Source organism: Dromiciops gliroides, chromosome 3 (genome assembly GCF_019393635.1).
Source record: "Dromiciops gliroides isolate mDroGli1 chromosome 3, mDroGli1.pri, whole genome shotgun sequence".
NCBI classification, from domain to species: Eukaryota; Metazoa; Chordata; class Mammalia; order Microbiotheria; family Microbiotheriidae; genus Dromiciops; species Dromiciops gliroides.
The window spans coordinates 271,125,069-271,140,280 of record NC_057863.1 but is presented as its reverse complement, the minus strand read 5'-3'; the positions used below and the strand labels follow the sequence as shown (position 1 = coordinate 271,140,280).

Genomic DNA, 15,212 nt, shown 5'->3' with positions numbered 1-15,212 from the left:
GCACTGGCCCTGGATTCAGGAGTACCTGGGTTCAAATCCAGCCTCAGACACTTGACACTTACTAGCTGTGTGACCCTGGGCAAGACACTTAACCCCCATTGCCCCACAAAAAAAAAAAAAGAGAGAGAGAGAAGTTGACAGATTAAGTGTTGACTAAGTGTTCTGGTTGTCAGAAGAAAGGAGCAAGAGTAGATGATGAAGGAGTAAAATCAAAAAGAGGATTGTATAAGTAGATTTTTGGTTTGAAATTCAGCGTATTTTTCCCATTGATTCACACTGGACTATAGACATGAAGCACACTCATCATTTATTATTATATGGTTATTTTTATACTCACATGGAATAGGATGGTTAAAACAGAACACACTAGATCTGGGAATTTAGAGATAAGTAGAAATTGGATAGTTCAGGAAGCAATGTTTTTTTCCTCTACAATTTCACATTATTTTATAAGGGATAATAATGATAAATTGTCTTACATTCCTCTTTTGTAAGATTCAATTTTACAAGTACTTATTAAGATTATACATCAAAATTAGTGGCTGCTGCCTCTCTCCATATGGCAAGAAAATTACCCTTGTGTCCGTCAGTTCTTCAATCCTTTTCCCATTTTTTTTTTTTCAGAATCAGCAACTTGTTTGAATCGGTCAGGTTGGAGTTGCTTTAATTTTGCTAATAATAATAAGAATAGTACCTAACCTTTATATAGCACTTATGATGTACCAGACACTGTGCTAAGTATTTTGCAATTATCTCATTTGATCTTCATAATAACCCTGAAAAGTGGGTTGAGGTGTGTAGTACTATTATTATTCTCATTTTGCAAATGAGGAGTATCACATAGCTAGAAGGGTGTGAGGCCAGATTTGAACTCAATCTTCTTAACCATACATTGCCTATTACTTTTTTCTTCTGTTTTAGCATTAATTTGCTCTCTACTCTAACAAGTCAGTGGTCTTACAGATAGCCTATCTGAAAATTACCAAATTAATAATGAATCTTAGGATACAATAAATTTCGTTTTCTGTGGTGTTTCCTGCACCCTTGCTCCTTCTAACTTCCTCTTTTTTGATGACAATATTAATTAAATAGAAGTATAAAATATCTAAATATTCTACAAGCCTTTGGCTTCTAATTTTGTACCATTTTCTTTTATGCCAACCACTGGACTGAAATTACTGAGTTGTTTTGTTTGTTTGTTTGTTTGTTTTTGCAGGGCAATGAGGGTTAAGTGACTTGCCTAGGGTCACATAGCTAGTAAGTATCAAGTGTCTAAGGCATAAATCTGAACTCAGGTGCTCCTGAATCCAGGGGCACTGCTTTATCCACTGCGCCACCTAGCTGCCCCCTACTGAGTTGTTTTTAAAAAGTTATTTAATTCAGAGGATTTTATCAAGTTCTTAATATGATTTCTCTACTTCATCTTTTACAATAGAAACTAGATCAATTATCTTCATGGTAGTTTTCCCCCCCACAAATTCTCATCATCATCAGAAGATCAAATGTCCCATGAAACAATGTGGACAAAACTCAGTTACTTCACCTCCAGGAAGGACCTGGGCCATCTTTCTATTTAACTATAACTTCTTTTTTATACTTATTATCTTTCTTCTAAACCCTCCCTACTTTTTAACTACCCTATCATGAATCAGGGCACCATCACTCTCCCAGTCACCCAGGTTCAAATGCTAGATCTCATCTTCACTTTATGCCTCTTTAAACAACACCTCCACATAACCAATCAGTTGTCAAGTACTGTCAACTCTACCTTTGTATATGCCCCCATTTTCTCTATGGACACTGCTACTACCCTGGTTCACACCTTTATCACCTCAAGTCTGGATGACATATGCCTTCTGGTAGGTCTTCCTGAGTGACATTTCTCCTTATTCCAGTCAAACTGAGTGGTTCCCTGATTCTCCAAATATGAATTCCTCTGGCTTTTATAGGCCTATCATAACCTGACCCCTTCCTACCTTTCCAATTTTCTGGCATTTTACTCCCCACCATGTATTCTGCAATCCAGTAATACTAACCTCCTTGGTGTTCCTTACACAAGACATTTCATCTCCCAACTCCAGGAATTTTCATTGGCTATCTAACACCCATGCCTGGAATTCTTTCCCCACTCATCTCTTCCTGCTAGTCCCTGCTAGTCCTTCAGGTCCCTGCTAAAATTCAACTTCTACAAGAAGACTTTTCTGATCCCCTTTAATGTGAGCACCTTCTCAGATTATCTCCAATTTATCCTGTGTATGTGTGTGAATACAAATTATCTATATAATCTATCTATCTATCTATCTACTTACCTACCTACCTCTTATTTGTAAATAGTTGCTTTTATATTGTCTCCTCTATTAGACTATGAGCTTCTTGAGGGCAAGAATTCTTTCATTTACCTTTCTTTGTATACATAGCACTAAGCTCAGTGCCTGGCACATAGGAAGCACTTAGTAAATGCTTGCTGAGTTGACTTGGTTTCATTTAAAGCAAGAATGTCAGTATTGACAGGAGATTCATTTGTCAGAGAATAGGCTCTAACATTTAGATTAACAACACTTATGTCAATGGTAGGTGGATCACAGTAATCTAGACTATGAGCTTCCAACAGAAATATGTCTTTTTGTGAAAGGAAGACCACTTAATCAATTCCTTTGCAAAATAGATCAAAACACTGTAAAATAAGCATGTATTAAGTAAAAGAAAATCCACCACATTCTGATGAATAAACATCCCTTAAATAGAAAGAAAATGAAATTATCAAGGACAGCTTAATAGCATAATGACAAAGATCACATTATACAATTTGAACTTTGACTCAGTCAGTATACTAGACGTCACAAAAATTACTGTGGCAAAATGCCACTTTGAGGACCGCTGTGATTTTACTGATTTACCTTTCAAATTTGTACAGATCCTTATAATTTACAAAGTACCTTCCTTATAATAATTCTCTGTAGTAATTACTGTGACTTTTACCTCATTTATACTGATGGAAAAACTGAAGCTCAGAGAGGCTGAGTGACTTCTACAAGATCACATTGCTATTAAGTTTTATAAATTGCTGAGCATAAACCCTAAAGGTATTACTTTAAAATATTTAGAAGAAATGGCACTGTGCTTTGTTCCAACTAGAGGAAGATGTCCAAAAGGAAATGAAATTATAGCAAAAAAATAACACTAAATGATCTGGGGTTGAGGGTACTGTTGATAAAGAAAGCAGACAGGAAGGGGCTGCTAGGTGGCGCAGTGGATAAAACACTAGCCCTAGATTCAGGAAGACCAGTTCAAATCCAGCCTCAGACACTTGACACTTAGTAGCTGTGTGACCCTGGGCAAGTCACTTAACCCTCATTGCCCTGTCCTTCCTCCCCCCAAAAAAAAAAAGAAAAAAGAAAGAAAGGAGAGAAGAAAGAAGCTCTTGGACTCAAGGGAATTTTTCCTCAAGAAAAATGTTTCATAATGTCAAAAACATACTTGTAAACCAGGTTGCTCCCAAAACAATGGTACAGATCCACGGATTTGTATGAAAGAAGATACAGCATCATCTAAATATATAACCTGAGGAGGAAAAAACAAAGTTTCGTAGTCAACCATATTCATATATTTTTTAAAATTCAAATTTTTTTGCATGCTAGATAAATTTTATACTTCCTTTACCTCATAAGGCAACTGATTCTTTTAATTTAAAATTCCTGAGCTTTTGGACAAAATTATTTTTATAATCAAGATGCTTAGGAATGTTCCATAATATGTTTAATAAGCTAAAATTTAATAGCTTTATCTGCTTAAAAATCAATATATAATTTTGCAAAAACAACTTAAGGCAGTAAAAAATAGGGATTGAAAATTCTTAAAACTAATAAAGCTGCATTGTAAATACAGTATTTTGATTACTTTTCTAAGAGAAACAATATCCTTGTGAACTCTCCAATTTGGTATCCTAACCATAGATGATTTCTGGCTTTGGTTTTCTTTAGTCCTACAATTTTATACTTTAAAAATAAGCTTTTTATATCTTTGCAAAACTAATTTGCTGAGCGTATGTTTTTATGTTCAAACACCTGTGTAATCCAGGATTATAAAATATTTTGGGCTAAATTTCAGTTTGAATTTCTAACAGTAGCATGGAATACCTGTGTCATTAAAAAAAAATGTTTCAAAGTGTGTTTGATTTAACCAAAAATCAATCTTTTAAAAAATTCACTAGCACTATATGATTCAGTATTCATCTGACAATACCTAAACTAAGGAAATAGTTAAGTAATTTGTGGTATTATGTACAACTTGACATATAACTGGAAAATTATAAAGCTCTCATTTTGGAAAAACTAAAGAAAACTTTTTACCCATAGTACAATGACCAGTAAAGCAATGAAAGACCATGGAATGACTTTGTTACAGTTATGAAAAATGTTTTGAGTTACATAGAAAATATGTAATTAGATTGTTTTAAGGCCTTCTAGAAACATTAAATGAAATAAGAGATTTTTAAAAAAAATCTAATACCTGTTCTGTTTCTACAAAATTAGCAACATGACCATCATCATTTGTTCCCCGAACATTAAACCTGGTCCCAGCTCGTTCACAACTTAGACGCGAAATAAGGCAAGCTTTTGCCTGTTTGTGAGCAGCATAAATGGTTCTAATTTCAACTCCTCCACACATAAGGCGTAATAACCAGTCATCGCAATTCACACCATAGTGCTTGAGATGTAAGTGTAGTGATTGATTCCTAATGAAAAAAATTAGATTAGGTTATTGAAAATAAAATATATAGCAAAGTTTCAATTCAACCCAAGTGCTCTTCAATGGGTAGATTTGCATACACATTGTTATTTAAAATGTGGATGTAGACAAAATGAATGACAGTATAACTGAGTTCATTCATCCAACATGTATCCATCATTAAGAGAGTACACTGTCCAATTAGGAAACATGGGATGAGGCTGCAAAAAAAGCTGGGTAAATGATGGGCATACATTTGGCTATTTTGTGATTTGCATTCCATGCTTTGTAAGTTTAGACAAATCACCTGATCTCTCTTTTCTCACTTTAAAAATGAGACTATTACTTTCCCTACAGCCCTTACAGGATTGTTGTAAAAACCAAATAAGATAATGGATGTGAAATACAAGTGCTACACAAATATAAAAGTTTACTAAATACTAGACAGTCTTTTTGTGTCATCCTCAAAAAGAAAATTTAGGTGCCAAATGTAATACTTCATAGGAAAAGTATCAATAAAGGAGATAGTGAATAAGTATGTTTATCTTAATAACTGGAGCATATAAAGAAATCCTGGGAAGGCTTTTGAGATATATGGAAAATGTACTTATGCATATACATCTGTATATGTAGATATGCATATTTACATATATAAAGAGAGATAGATATACGTGGGGGAAAAAAGATATTTCCACCTCTCTGTGTGTCTTCTTTCTGGTTTGAATCCTCTGTGTCCATGGTGATGTTGATTATAGATACAGGAGAATTGAAAGCAAGATGAGAAAAACGATATAAATTTTTTGGCTGCATAACAATAACTGTAATAATTTTCTTATCATTTATGTCCAATTACCAAGGACACCGTAGTTACATATATCATTTCAATATAACTTGTTTTATTAAAATAATAAATTCTGTTCATATTCTCAAATTCATTTTGTTCATGTAACATGATATTCCACGACCAAAAAAATAAATAAATAAAACTGAGACTTTGGCTCCAGAAGGTTTAAATTGCCAGAAATCTGATTGCTGGATAAGTGGGGTATTATTATAATTATCAAGCCAGGGCATTATTAATATCACAGAAATTCCACTGATGACATTTCAAGTTTAGATACTTTAAAATCATTTCTCAATTTAAAATGATATTCTATATCAAAGATCAGATAATATAAACAATATCTAATTAAATTAAATTAATCTAATCAAATTTCTAATATTAACCAGAAAAATTTTATAGTACATGAATATAATGGGAAACATGGACTCACCAGAAAAATCTATCATCAGTTGTGCGGTCTTGAATGCTACGATGGGCATTAAGACTCAAATCTAAACTTGATCCAGTTGCAGACCATGCAAAATAAAAGTTTCCTGAATTCAAAATTTTACGAACTTCGGAAATGCGATCTTCATCTGAAGAATCAATTCTTAAAGATATAAACTCAGTGGAAGTAACTCTAAAAACTTCAGATTCTTGAATTTTTCCAACAGACATGCATCCTGTGACTAGAACCAGATACTGTGCCATTACATCACCTATAAGACCAAAGTGATATTTGATGAATTCCAAGTTGTTTTCAAACACAATTTTAAATTTTCTTTCAGTAGTCTTATTTTTTTCCTCATTTCTAAAGTTCTTATTTTTTATTGAGAACATCTGGGAAATTCTAAGTTTCACTAACATACTCACAAAAAGAGAAAAATTTAATTTTAACACTTACATGGCTTTGAAATATTAAAATATAAAGAGAGTAGTATCAATTTTTATTAAATTATTCATAGCAGCCTTAAGAAGTTTTCTTCAACCTTTAATTAAGGCATTAGAAATAAGTGCCTAGGGGCAGCTAGGTGGCACAGTGGATAGAGCACCGGCCCTGGACTCAGGAGTACATGGGTTCAAATCCGGCCTCAGACACTTAACACTTACTAGCTATGTGGCCCTGGGCAAATCACTTAACTCCAACTGCCTCACTAAAAATAAAAAAAAGAAAGAAAAGAAAGAAGTGCCTAGTATTAGATGTCTTGTCCCAGGAAACATCAATATAATGTTCCTGAAAGAACACTTTAAGCTAGATATATAAGGAAAGTACTTTAATCAGCGGACATGCAGTCCAAATCTTTCAAGGAGTCTCAAACAAAATTTCTCTACTGGTATGCAGTTTCCCAGTTGGATCTGCCAATTTTTTCACAAAGGAAAAAAAAATTATGCTGTAATGAAGAACCATTAATCATAATGCCTTATGAGAGTTCTAATAGAGAAGCTATTCTTCCATCTTAATAATAGGTATATATGTTTATTGTTCACATGGCAGTCCCTTTTAAGTCTGAAAGCTTTATTCTATACAATCAAGATCAAATAATTAGTCAGGTCACACTAATATTTGAAAGAGATTCCAAATACATGGTATCATTTATTTGTTTTTTTGTTTGTTTGTTTGTTTATTTTAGTGAGGCAATTGTGGTTAAGTGACTTGCCCAGGGTCACACAGCTAGTAAGTGTTAAGTGTCTGAGGCCAGATTTGAACTCAGGTACTCCTGACTCCAGGGCCGGCACTCTATCCATTGCGCCATCTAGCCGCCCCACATGGTATCATTTAAATCTGAAGAACACTATACATAATGTTAGACAAGGCCTTAGACATCATCTAATCTAAACCCCTCATCTAAATATCACTAAACTTAGAAATAATGTGACTAGAGTAGATCTTACTTCACAGTTTTTCTTTGTTAAAAATCTATAAAAATAGGGATAGAAAAAAAAACCCTATATGGAAAAGTTTTGCTTAATAGACTTACCAAGGTTCAGTCGTAGTACACCTAAGAGTCCATATGCATCCATTACTTTGGAATATGTGGCTTTGATTGCCTCTTTTTCTGCAGATGCTACAAAAAAAAAGTTATAAAATGTTAGGAAAAACAACTAACTTTAAACAATAGTTCTCTACTGGATCTAAAATTTAAAGGACTCAGTCTTTTGAAATGAGACAGTTATTCAGAATACAAATGTACCACATACTGCTGAATCTACATCTTTTTTTTTCCTGTTTTTTTTTAAGTTTCTGACCTTTTGTTCTTTCAAATGAACTTTATTATTTTTTCTAACTCAGTAAGATATGTTTTAGTAATTTAATTGGGATGACATTAAATAAATAGATGAGTTATGTAAAATTTGTCATTTTAAAAATTATATTGGCTTTACCTATGCATGAACAATAAATATTACTTTACATAATTAAAAATTATTTAGATCTGAGTTTATTTGTATAAAAAGTGTTTAATGTTAATCTTCCAATTACTTGTTGTTTATGAAGAGAAAAGTTTTTCTGCTTAACACTCTACCCCACTACACTATGTGGCTGTTTGAAAGCTTCTCTTTCTGAGTCACCTACCTACAATCCCCCTTCCTCTAAATCCCTTACTGAAGATGTCAAACACTTCATGGAAAAAAACTGAAGACATCTATCAAAAGTTCCCTTTTCTCACCAGTTCTACACTCTAAATCATCTGGACATCAGAGTGGTGCAAAGAAGGAGCAATGGGTCTGGAAGAAGAGGAGATAGACTCAAATTCCTCCTCTGACATTAGCTTCCCTAAGCCTCAGTTTCCTCATCTGTAAAAAGAGGAGGTTTGACTAGACGACTTCTAGGGTTCCTTCCCGCTCTACATCTATAACGTTATGATGAATGTACAGACTGCCTGGATTTGATGGAGATGTGTTATTATCCAAGGGAAATTTGTGAAACCTCAGATTAATGAGATCAAGATGCCCTCCAACTTAACTCCAAACTGAACCCAGATAGCTAGCAGATAAATCCCTATCTACTGACTTCTTTCCCCAGGATAATAAGTAGATTTTATGGCTCTCTCACCATCCTTGTAAAAACATCTGGGCATCCATGTCCTTGACAAATCTTTTTTGCATCATATAATCTTATCAAATGTTTGCTTTTAAGTTGAATTGTTAAACTGATTTGTACTTCATACATTCTTTTCAAAGTATTTGCTTTTAAGTTGAATTGTGTCATGCTGATTAAACTGGTAACAACCTGTTATCAATAGAGACCTAAACTAAGCTCTGTAACCAGTGAGCAGAGAAAGTTTATATACCTTCACAAAAAAAGGAGTCTTTGAGCTCCTTCTTTGGAAAGAGACTCTGCATGATCATGCCTCTTTGTTCTTGGGACAAATAAACTGCTACTATGTTTTCCTGTCTGTCTCTGATTTGGGTTTTTCCCATAGGAGACTTATGAAAATAATGTTCTCTGATCTTTTTTTTTTTTTTGGTAGGAGACAAGCATAAAAACAATTTGATTACAATAGATATTCTCCAGTCAATCCTCCTTGGCTTCATTTTTTTTTAAATTTTAATAAAAGTATTTTATTATTTTCCAGCTAAATGCAGAGACAGTCCTCAACACCTACCTGTCCACATAAGATTTCCAATCTCAAACCTTTCTCTCTCCCTCCCCTACCACCCCCCCTCCACCAGACAACAAGCAATCTGATATAAGCCATACATATACAATACCATCAAACATATTTCTGCACCAGTCATGCTATAAGAGAAGAACCAGAGCAAAAAGGAAAAACCTCAAAAAAGAAAAACAATAGCACCAAAACCAAAAGAAATAGTATGGTCCAATCAGCATCCATATTCCAAAGTTCCTTTATTTTTTTTTCTTCTGGATTTGGAGAGCCTTTTCCATCATGAGTCCTCTGGAACTTTCTTGTACCATTGAACTGGTGAGAAGAATCTAGTCCACCACAGTTGATCAACACATAATGTTGATGATACTGTGTACAATGTTCTTCTGGTTCTGTTCATCTCACTCATCGTCAATTCACTCAAGTCCTTCCAGGTTTCTCTGAACTCCTCCTGCTCATTGTTTCTTACAGCACAATAGAATTCCATTACATTCATATACCACAACTTGTTCAGCCATTTCCCAATTGATGCGCAACCCCTCAATTTCCAATTCCTTGCTGCCACAAAAAGAGCAGCTATAAATATTTTTGTGCATGTGGGTCCTTTTCCCTTTTTTATGGTCTCTTTGGGGAAAAGACCCAAAAGTGGTATTGCTGGGTCAAAGGGTATGCACAGCTTTATCGCCCTTTGGGCATAATTCCAAATTGCTCTCCAGAATTGTTGGATCAGTTCACAGCTCCACCAATTTTTCCACAGCTTCTCCAACATTTATTATTTTCCTTTTTTGTCATATTAGCCAATCTTATAGGTGTCAGGTGGTACCTCAAAGTTGTTTTAATTTGCATCTAAATCAATAGTGATTTAGAGCATTTTTTCATATGGGAATAGATAACCTTGATTTCTTCATCAGAAAATTGCCTGTTCATATCCTTTGACCATTTCTCAATTGAGGAATAGCTTGGATTCTTATAAATTTGATTTAGTTCCCTATATATTTTAGAAATGAGGCTTTTATCAGAAGTACTGGCCATAAAAATTGTTTCCCAGCTTTCTGTATCCCTTCTAATTTTGGATGCATTGCTTCTGTTTGTACAAAACCTTTTAAATTTAATGTAATCAAAACCATCCATTTTGCATTTCATAGTATTCTCTATCTCTTGTTTGGTTATAAACTGTTCTCCTTTCCAAAGATCTGAAAGGTAGACTACTCCTTCTCCTAATTTACCTATCTTGGCTTCATTCTTAAGGGGAAAAGCAGCATTTCTGTTTGTAAATGCAACTCTTCTACATATACTTTTTTCTTTTTTGGGGGGGGGGGCAACGGGGGTTAAGTGACTTGCCCAGGGTCACACAGCTAGTAAGTGTCTGAGGCTGGATTTGAACTCAGGTACTTCTGAATCCAGGGCCGGTGCTTTATCCACTGCGCCACCTAGCTGCCCTCTACATATACTCTTAATCCCCTCCCCTCCAGCCATCCCTTCTCCCTATAGTCTGTCTGTCTGTCTGTCTATGTACCTATCTATATCCTTTAGGAATCTGGTGCCTCTCCTACCTCTCACTACACTATTCTTCTCCAGGAATGAACTCTCCCTACATTTCTATCTATTGAAACACTGTATTCCAAATTCTCCACTTCTTTCTAATGGTGGCTATAAATCATGTGTGACCCTGACTATGGCTCCTTGGTACTTGAATTCTGTCTTTCTGGAAGCTGATGTTTTTTCTTTAACCTGGAAGTTGTATATATTGGCTATGATGTTCCAGGGAATTTGTTGCTTGGGCAAGGTTTTGTGCCTTTTGTGCCAAGCTGTTAATTCCCTTTCCAATTCTTTCTTTCATAGCTCTCATTTCTTTTCCATTTTTTTTTCTTACAGGACTCTCATTTCATTTATAAAAAACATTTTAAATTCTTTTAAAATCAAAAACACACCAAAATTCAAGCTTTATCTCTTCCAGGAATTCTAATTGAGTTTGTGTTCAAGTTGTGTTTTGATCTGAGGCTTTTCTTATAAATGGTTTAGAGTCTTTCTCTTCTTCTAGGTTTGTGTCTTGAGCTTCATAGCTACCATAATACTTCTTTATAGTGGATTCCTTCTTTGTTTGTTTATTCTTCCAGTCTACTTTCTGACTTCAGACTTGATGTTAGGGCTGGGATCCTTAAAAAGAAAAACTTCATATGATCCTACCATCCTACATTTCATCTGCCTTGCAGAATTAAAATTCTAGAAAAATCTGTCTACACTTATAAACTCCATTTTTTCATCTCATATTCCCGAACACATTGCTGCCTAGCTTCTAACCTCAACTGAAACTGCCTCTCCAAGGTTACCAATGATTTATTAATTGCCAAATCCAGTAACTTTTACCCTCAGGTCAGGTCATTTTCCAATGACTAAATCTTCTTGACCTTTATAGCATTTGACTCCGTTAACCACAGCCCTCCTCCTTGGGTTTTCATGATATTGTCCTCTCCCAATTCTCTCTCTCTTTTTTTTTTTTTGGTGGGGCAATGGAGGTTAAGTGACTTGCCCAGGGTCACACAGCTAGTAAGTGTCAAGTGTCTGAGGCCAGATTTGAACTCAGGTCCTCCTGAATCCAGGGCCGGTGCTTTATCCACTGGGCCACCTAGCTGCCCCCAACCAATTCTATTTTTACCTGACAGGGTATTCTAGCTTTGCTTCCTTTGCAAAATCATCATCCTTATCTCACCTATTTTTACATGTTTTCATCAGCTTCTATTGGTTGAACTATCACTTTAATGCAGACTCTTTCCAAAATATATATGCAGCCTCAGTCTGGCTCCTAAACTTCAGTCCTACATGTCCAAGAAAGAAATTATTATAGTGAAAAGAGAATTTCTCACTCAACTTTATTACCATCATTTATTTAAGATGAGCAAGTCATGTAACTAGCTAGAGCCTCCAAAATCAAAGTGAGACATGAACTATAGCCCCAGTGTTAACTAGCTAGTTCCTGTTCTGTCTGTCTGCAAATTTACAGTTCGACATATCTATAGCTCTAGTGTTTACTGGCTAATGTCCTCTTTTATCTGATATAGATCTTTCCCTTCTTCCATCTGCTCTTTGGTCTATATAGCATCATCTCCCTCTCTTTGAAATTTCATTCTTCTCATCTTGTTTATGTAACTAAAATCTATATAAGGTTGCTGAAACTTTTGTTCAGGGTTCACTGATTTTCATTTCAGTGATGCCTATGCTCAGATCATAATAAACTGTTTCTCTATATCTCTGCTTTGATTATTGATTATTATCATTGGCAGCAGTACCTATCAATAGATTCTCAAAATATCAGTGGATTTTTGTCACAATTATCTTTTCCCCCAAACCCTCCCCTCTTCCTGACTCCCCACCCCCTTTCAAAATAAGGGTGCCCTCTTCCCAGGTTTGCTGCCTCTGGGTCGTCTTTAATTGTTCTCTTCTTCACCTCTCTTACAAAGTGTTGTGAATTCTCCCTCCACAATGTATCTGAATCTGTCTTCTCTCTACTTATATATACTACAACCACCCTAATTCAGGCCCTAACACTTCTCATGTGGACTCCCTGCCTCTAGACTCTTCCCTCTACATAGACCCTTTATCTACATAGCTGTAAAACTGTTTATTTTAAGTGGCAAGTCTGGCCATGTCACTCTTTTGCTCAAGAATCATCAGTAGTTCCCTTTTGAATTTAGGCTAAAGTATAGACCACTCTCTTTGGCTTTTAAACCCTTTCATAATCTCTGGCTCCATCCTGTCTTTCAGATTAACTGCTTATTACTCTTTTATAGATAGTCGACATTCCAGCCAAACTAACTTGCTATGCTCCAGACACAACATTTCTTCTCTTATCTCTATGCCTTTGTGTAGCCTATCCCTACACCATGTCTCACACCAACCTTACATAATTTTTGCTTCTCCCCCCAAATCAATTTATATGCTATCTCCTATAGGAAGCCTTTCTTGCTGGAACCCTTCTCCCCCAACTCCCAGTACCTTCCCTCAGAAGGTATTTTGTATTTAATTTTTCAAGTACATGTTGTTCCCCCCCACCCCTGCCCTCAAATATAACATAAGCTTCCTGAGCATAGAAAATAATTCTTTTGGCCTTTGTATTACCAGTACCTAACTCAGAGCCTGACACATAGTGGGCACTTAATCTATGCTTGCTAAATCTCACTGAAAAGCATTTGACTCCAGGTCACAGCTAGAAAGGAAAACCTCTAGCTTGGTGCCTGCACTCATTCTATCTGAATGTGGGATCCTCCTGTACCGAAAGTCATTTTCCCCTTTGCAGGTTTCTATGACTATGGTATTGAAGTCTATTAAGGCTAAACTATCAGTGCCTAGGGCTGAGAGGTGATTCGTGAGGATCCAGCTGAAGTTATTAGCAGTGGTTAGTCATGTGATATTCTACAAAGGCAATGTTCAGAAGGGACAGCTTGGAGGGTATGCCAAATTGGCCTTTAGTTTTAACTTAAATACTGCTACTTCAAATGACCCAGAACTGACATACTAGGAGAAGAAATGAAGCATATTTATGTTGATATTTGAGAAAATTAAAACCAGAAGACTTTGAAGGAATAAGAAGCTAAATAGAAGGAGGGCTGACAAGTTCTTCTCAGAAAGCCACACAAAAGGGAAAGTTTCTTCATGTTCCCAAAGGCAACAAGAAATAGCCTAGAAAATTTTTAAAAATCTGCTAGCTTGCCTACCATTTAAAGTTCTCTACAAGCTGGCTTTATCCTCCCTTTCTAGGATTATCTCACTTAATTCCTTTAAATATCTATATTCTGGCCAAACTGAACTTCTCCTTGAATTCATCCTGTCTTCTATTTCTTTAATTCTATATTTTTCCTTTTGTTCATCTTAGATTTGTCCAAAATTAAAAGAATATTAAAATCTCCTGCCACTATGTAGAATTTTCTATGCCTTTTTGTAATTCAGTAAGTTTCTTCTTTATGAATTTAGATGCTCAGCATATGGAACATAAGTTTTTTTTGTTTTTTTGTTTTTTTACGGGGCAATGGGGTTAAGTGACTTGCCCAGGGTCACACAGCTAGTAAGTGTCAAGTGTCTGAGGCCGGATTTGAACTCAGGAATTCCTGAATCCAGGGCCCGTGCTTTATCCACTGCGCCACCTAGCTGCCCGGGAACATAAGTTTTAATATTGATTTTGGTTTGCTGTCTATGATTCCTTTCTAGCTAACCAGTGTTTCAACAGAATGAGTTACTACACTGCCATCCCGAACAGAGTAAGCATCCTACTTTTTCTCCCAGAAAAATGGCTGAGTTGAGTCTTACTGTATGTCTACGGGTCAGGTTGTACCAAACTGCCAGATTGTGGTGGCTGCTGGGGGAGGGGAGTCCTGAGTGAGCAGGTTAAGGATTAGGGATTAGTCTTTTCTGCAGTTACTTCATTGAGTTGTGACCTCCTTAGGGTTCCTGGCATTTTAAACAGTGGAGACAGTTAAAACTGCTTTCTCTTGTGCATAATTCCTGTTTTGGAAAGGATCCTGTCTAGACCTTCATCTTCTGAATTACATGACCCAGAAGTTTATTTGGGAATCTGGTGCCTCTTCTACCTCTCACTACACTATTCCTTTCCAGGAATGAACTCTCCCTACATTTCTATCTATTGAAACCCTAATGACCAGGTATGGGGTGTGGTAAAATATGAAAGTTTTTAACAGTCGGTTAGGATAACTGAAAGACGCCAGTTTTTCAAGGACCACCCTTTTGGGGAGGAGATGAACAGTCCGCCTGCTGCGCATGTCAGACTGCCTGCCGGGTTTTTTGACTTCCGGGGTGGAGAGAACGAGAGTAGCCTTTTTTGCCGGCTTGGGGGGACTCCTGGCGGTGCGGCACAGACGGTCTCCCTCACTCCAAAGGTGGCCTTTTTCGGTTTGGTGAGTTTTTATAAGGAATATAGACCAAGCCTAGATTTAAGACGATTTGTACTGTATTTCTATTTTCCTATCCTTCTAATCAACAACACCTTATATACAATAAAGGCTCTATCTAGAAAACCAGAAGCTTCTTCCATTTACTAGTCT

At 35.9% G+C, this 15,212-nt stretch overlaps 1 protein-coding gene across 8 annotated transcripts in view; it reads right to left on the bottom strand.

Annotated features, from left to right (window-relative positions):
- SYNJ1 (synaptojanin 1) overlaps positions 1 to 15,212 on the bottom strand; it is a 120,195-nt gene that overhangs the window by 80,196 nt on the left and 24,787 nt on the right. For all 8 annotated transcript variants that reach the window (XM_043995321.1, XM_043995319.1, XM_043995320.1 and 5 more), the window contains exons 3-6: positions 7,531 to 7,617; positions 6,003 to 6,270; positions 4,510 to 4,735; positions 3,478 to 3,561 (exon numbers count right to left, since the gene is read on the bottom strand). In XM_043995321.1, coding sequence (XP_043851256.1) covers positions 3,478 to 3,561; positions 4,510 to 4,735; positions 6,003 to 6,270; positions 7,531 to 7,617 — 665 coding nt within the window. The remainder of the gene's footprint in view (positions 1 to 3,477; positions 3,562 to 4,509; positions 4,736 to 6,002; positions 6,271 to 7,530; positions 7,618 to 15,212) is intronic.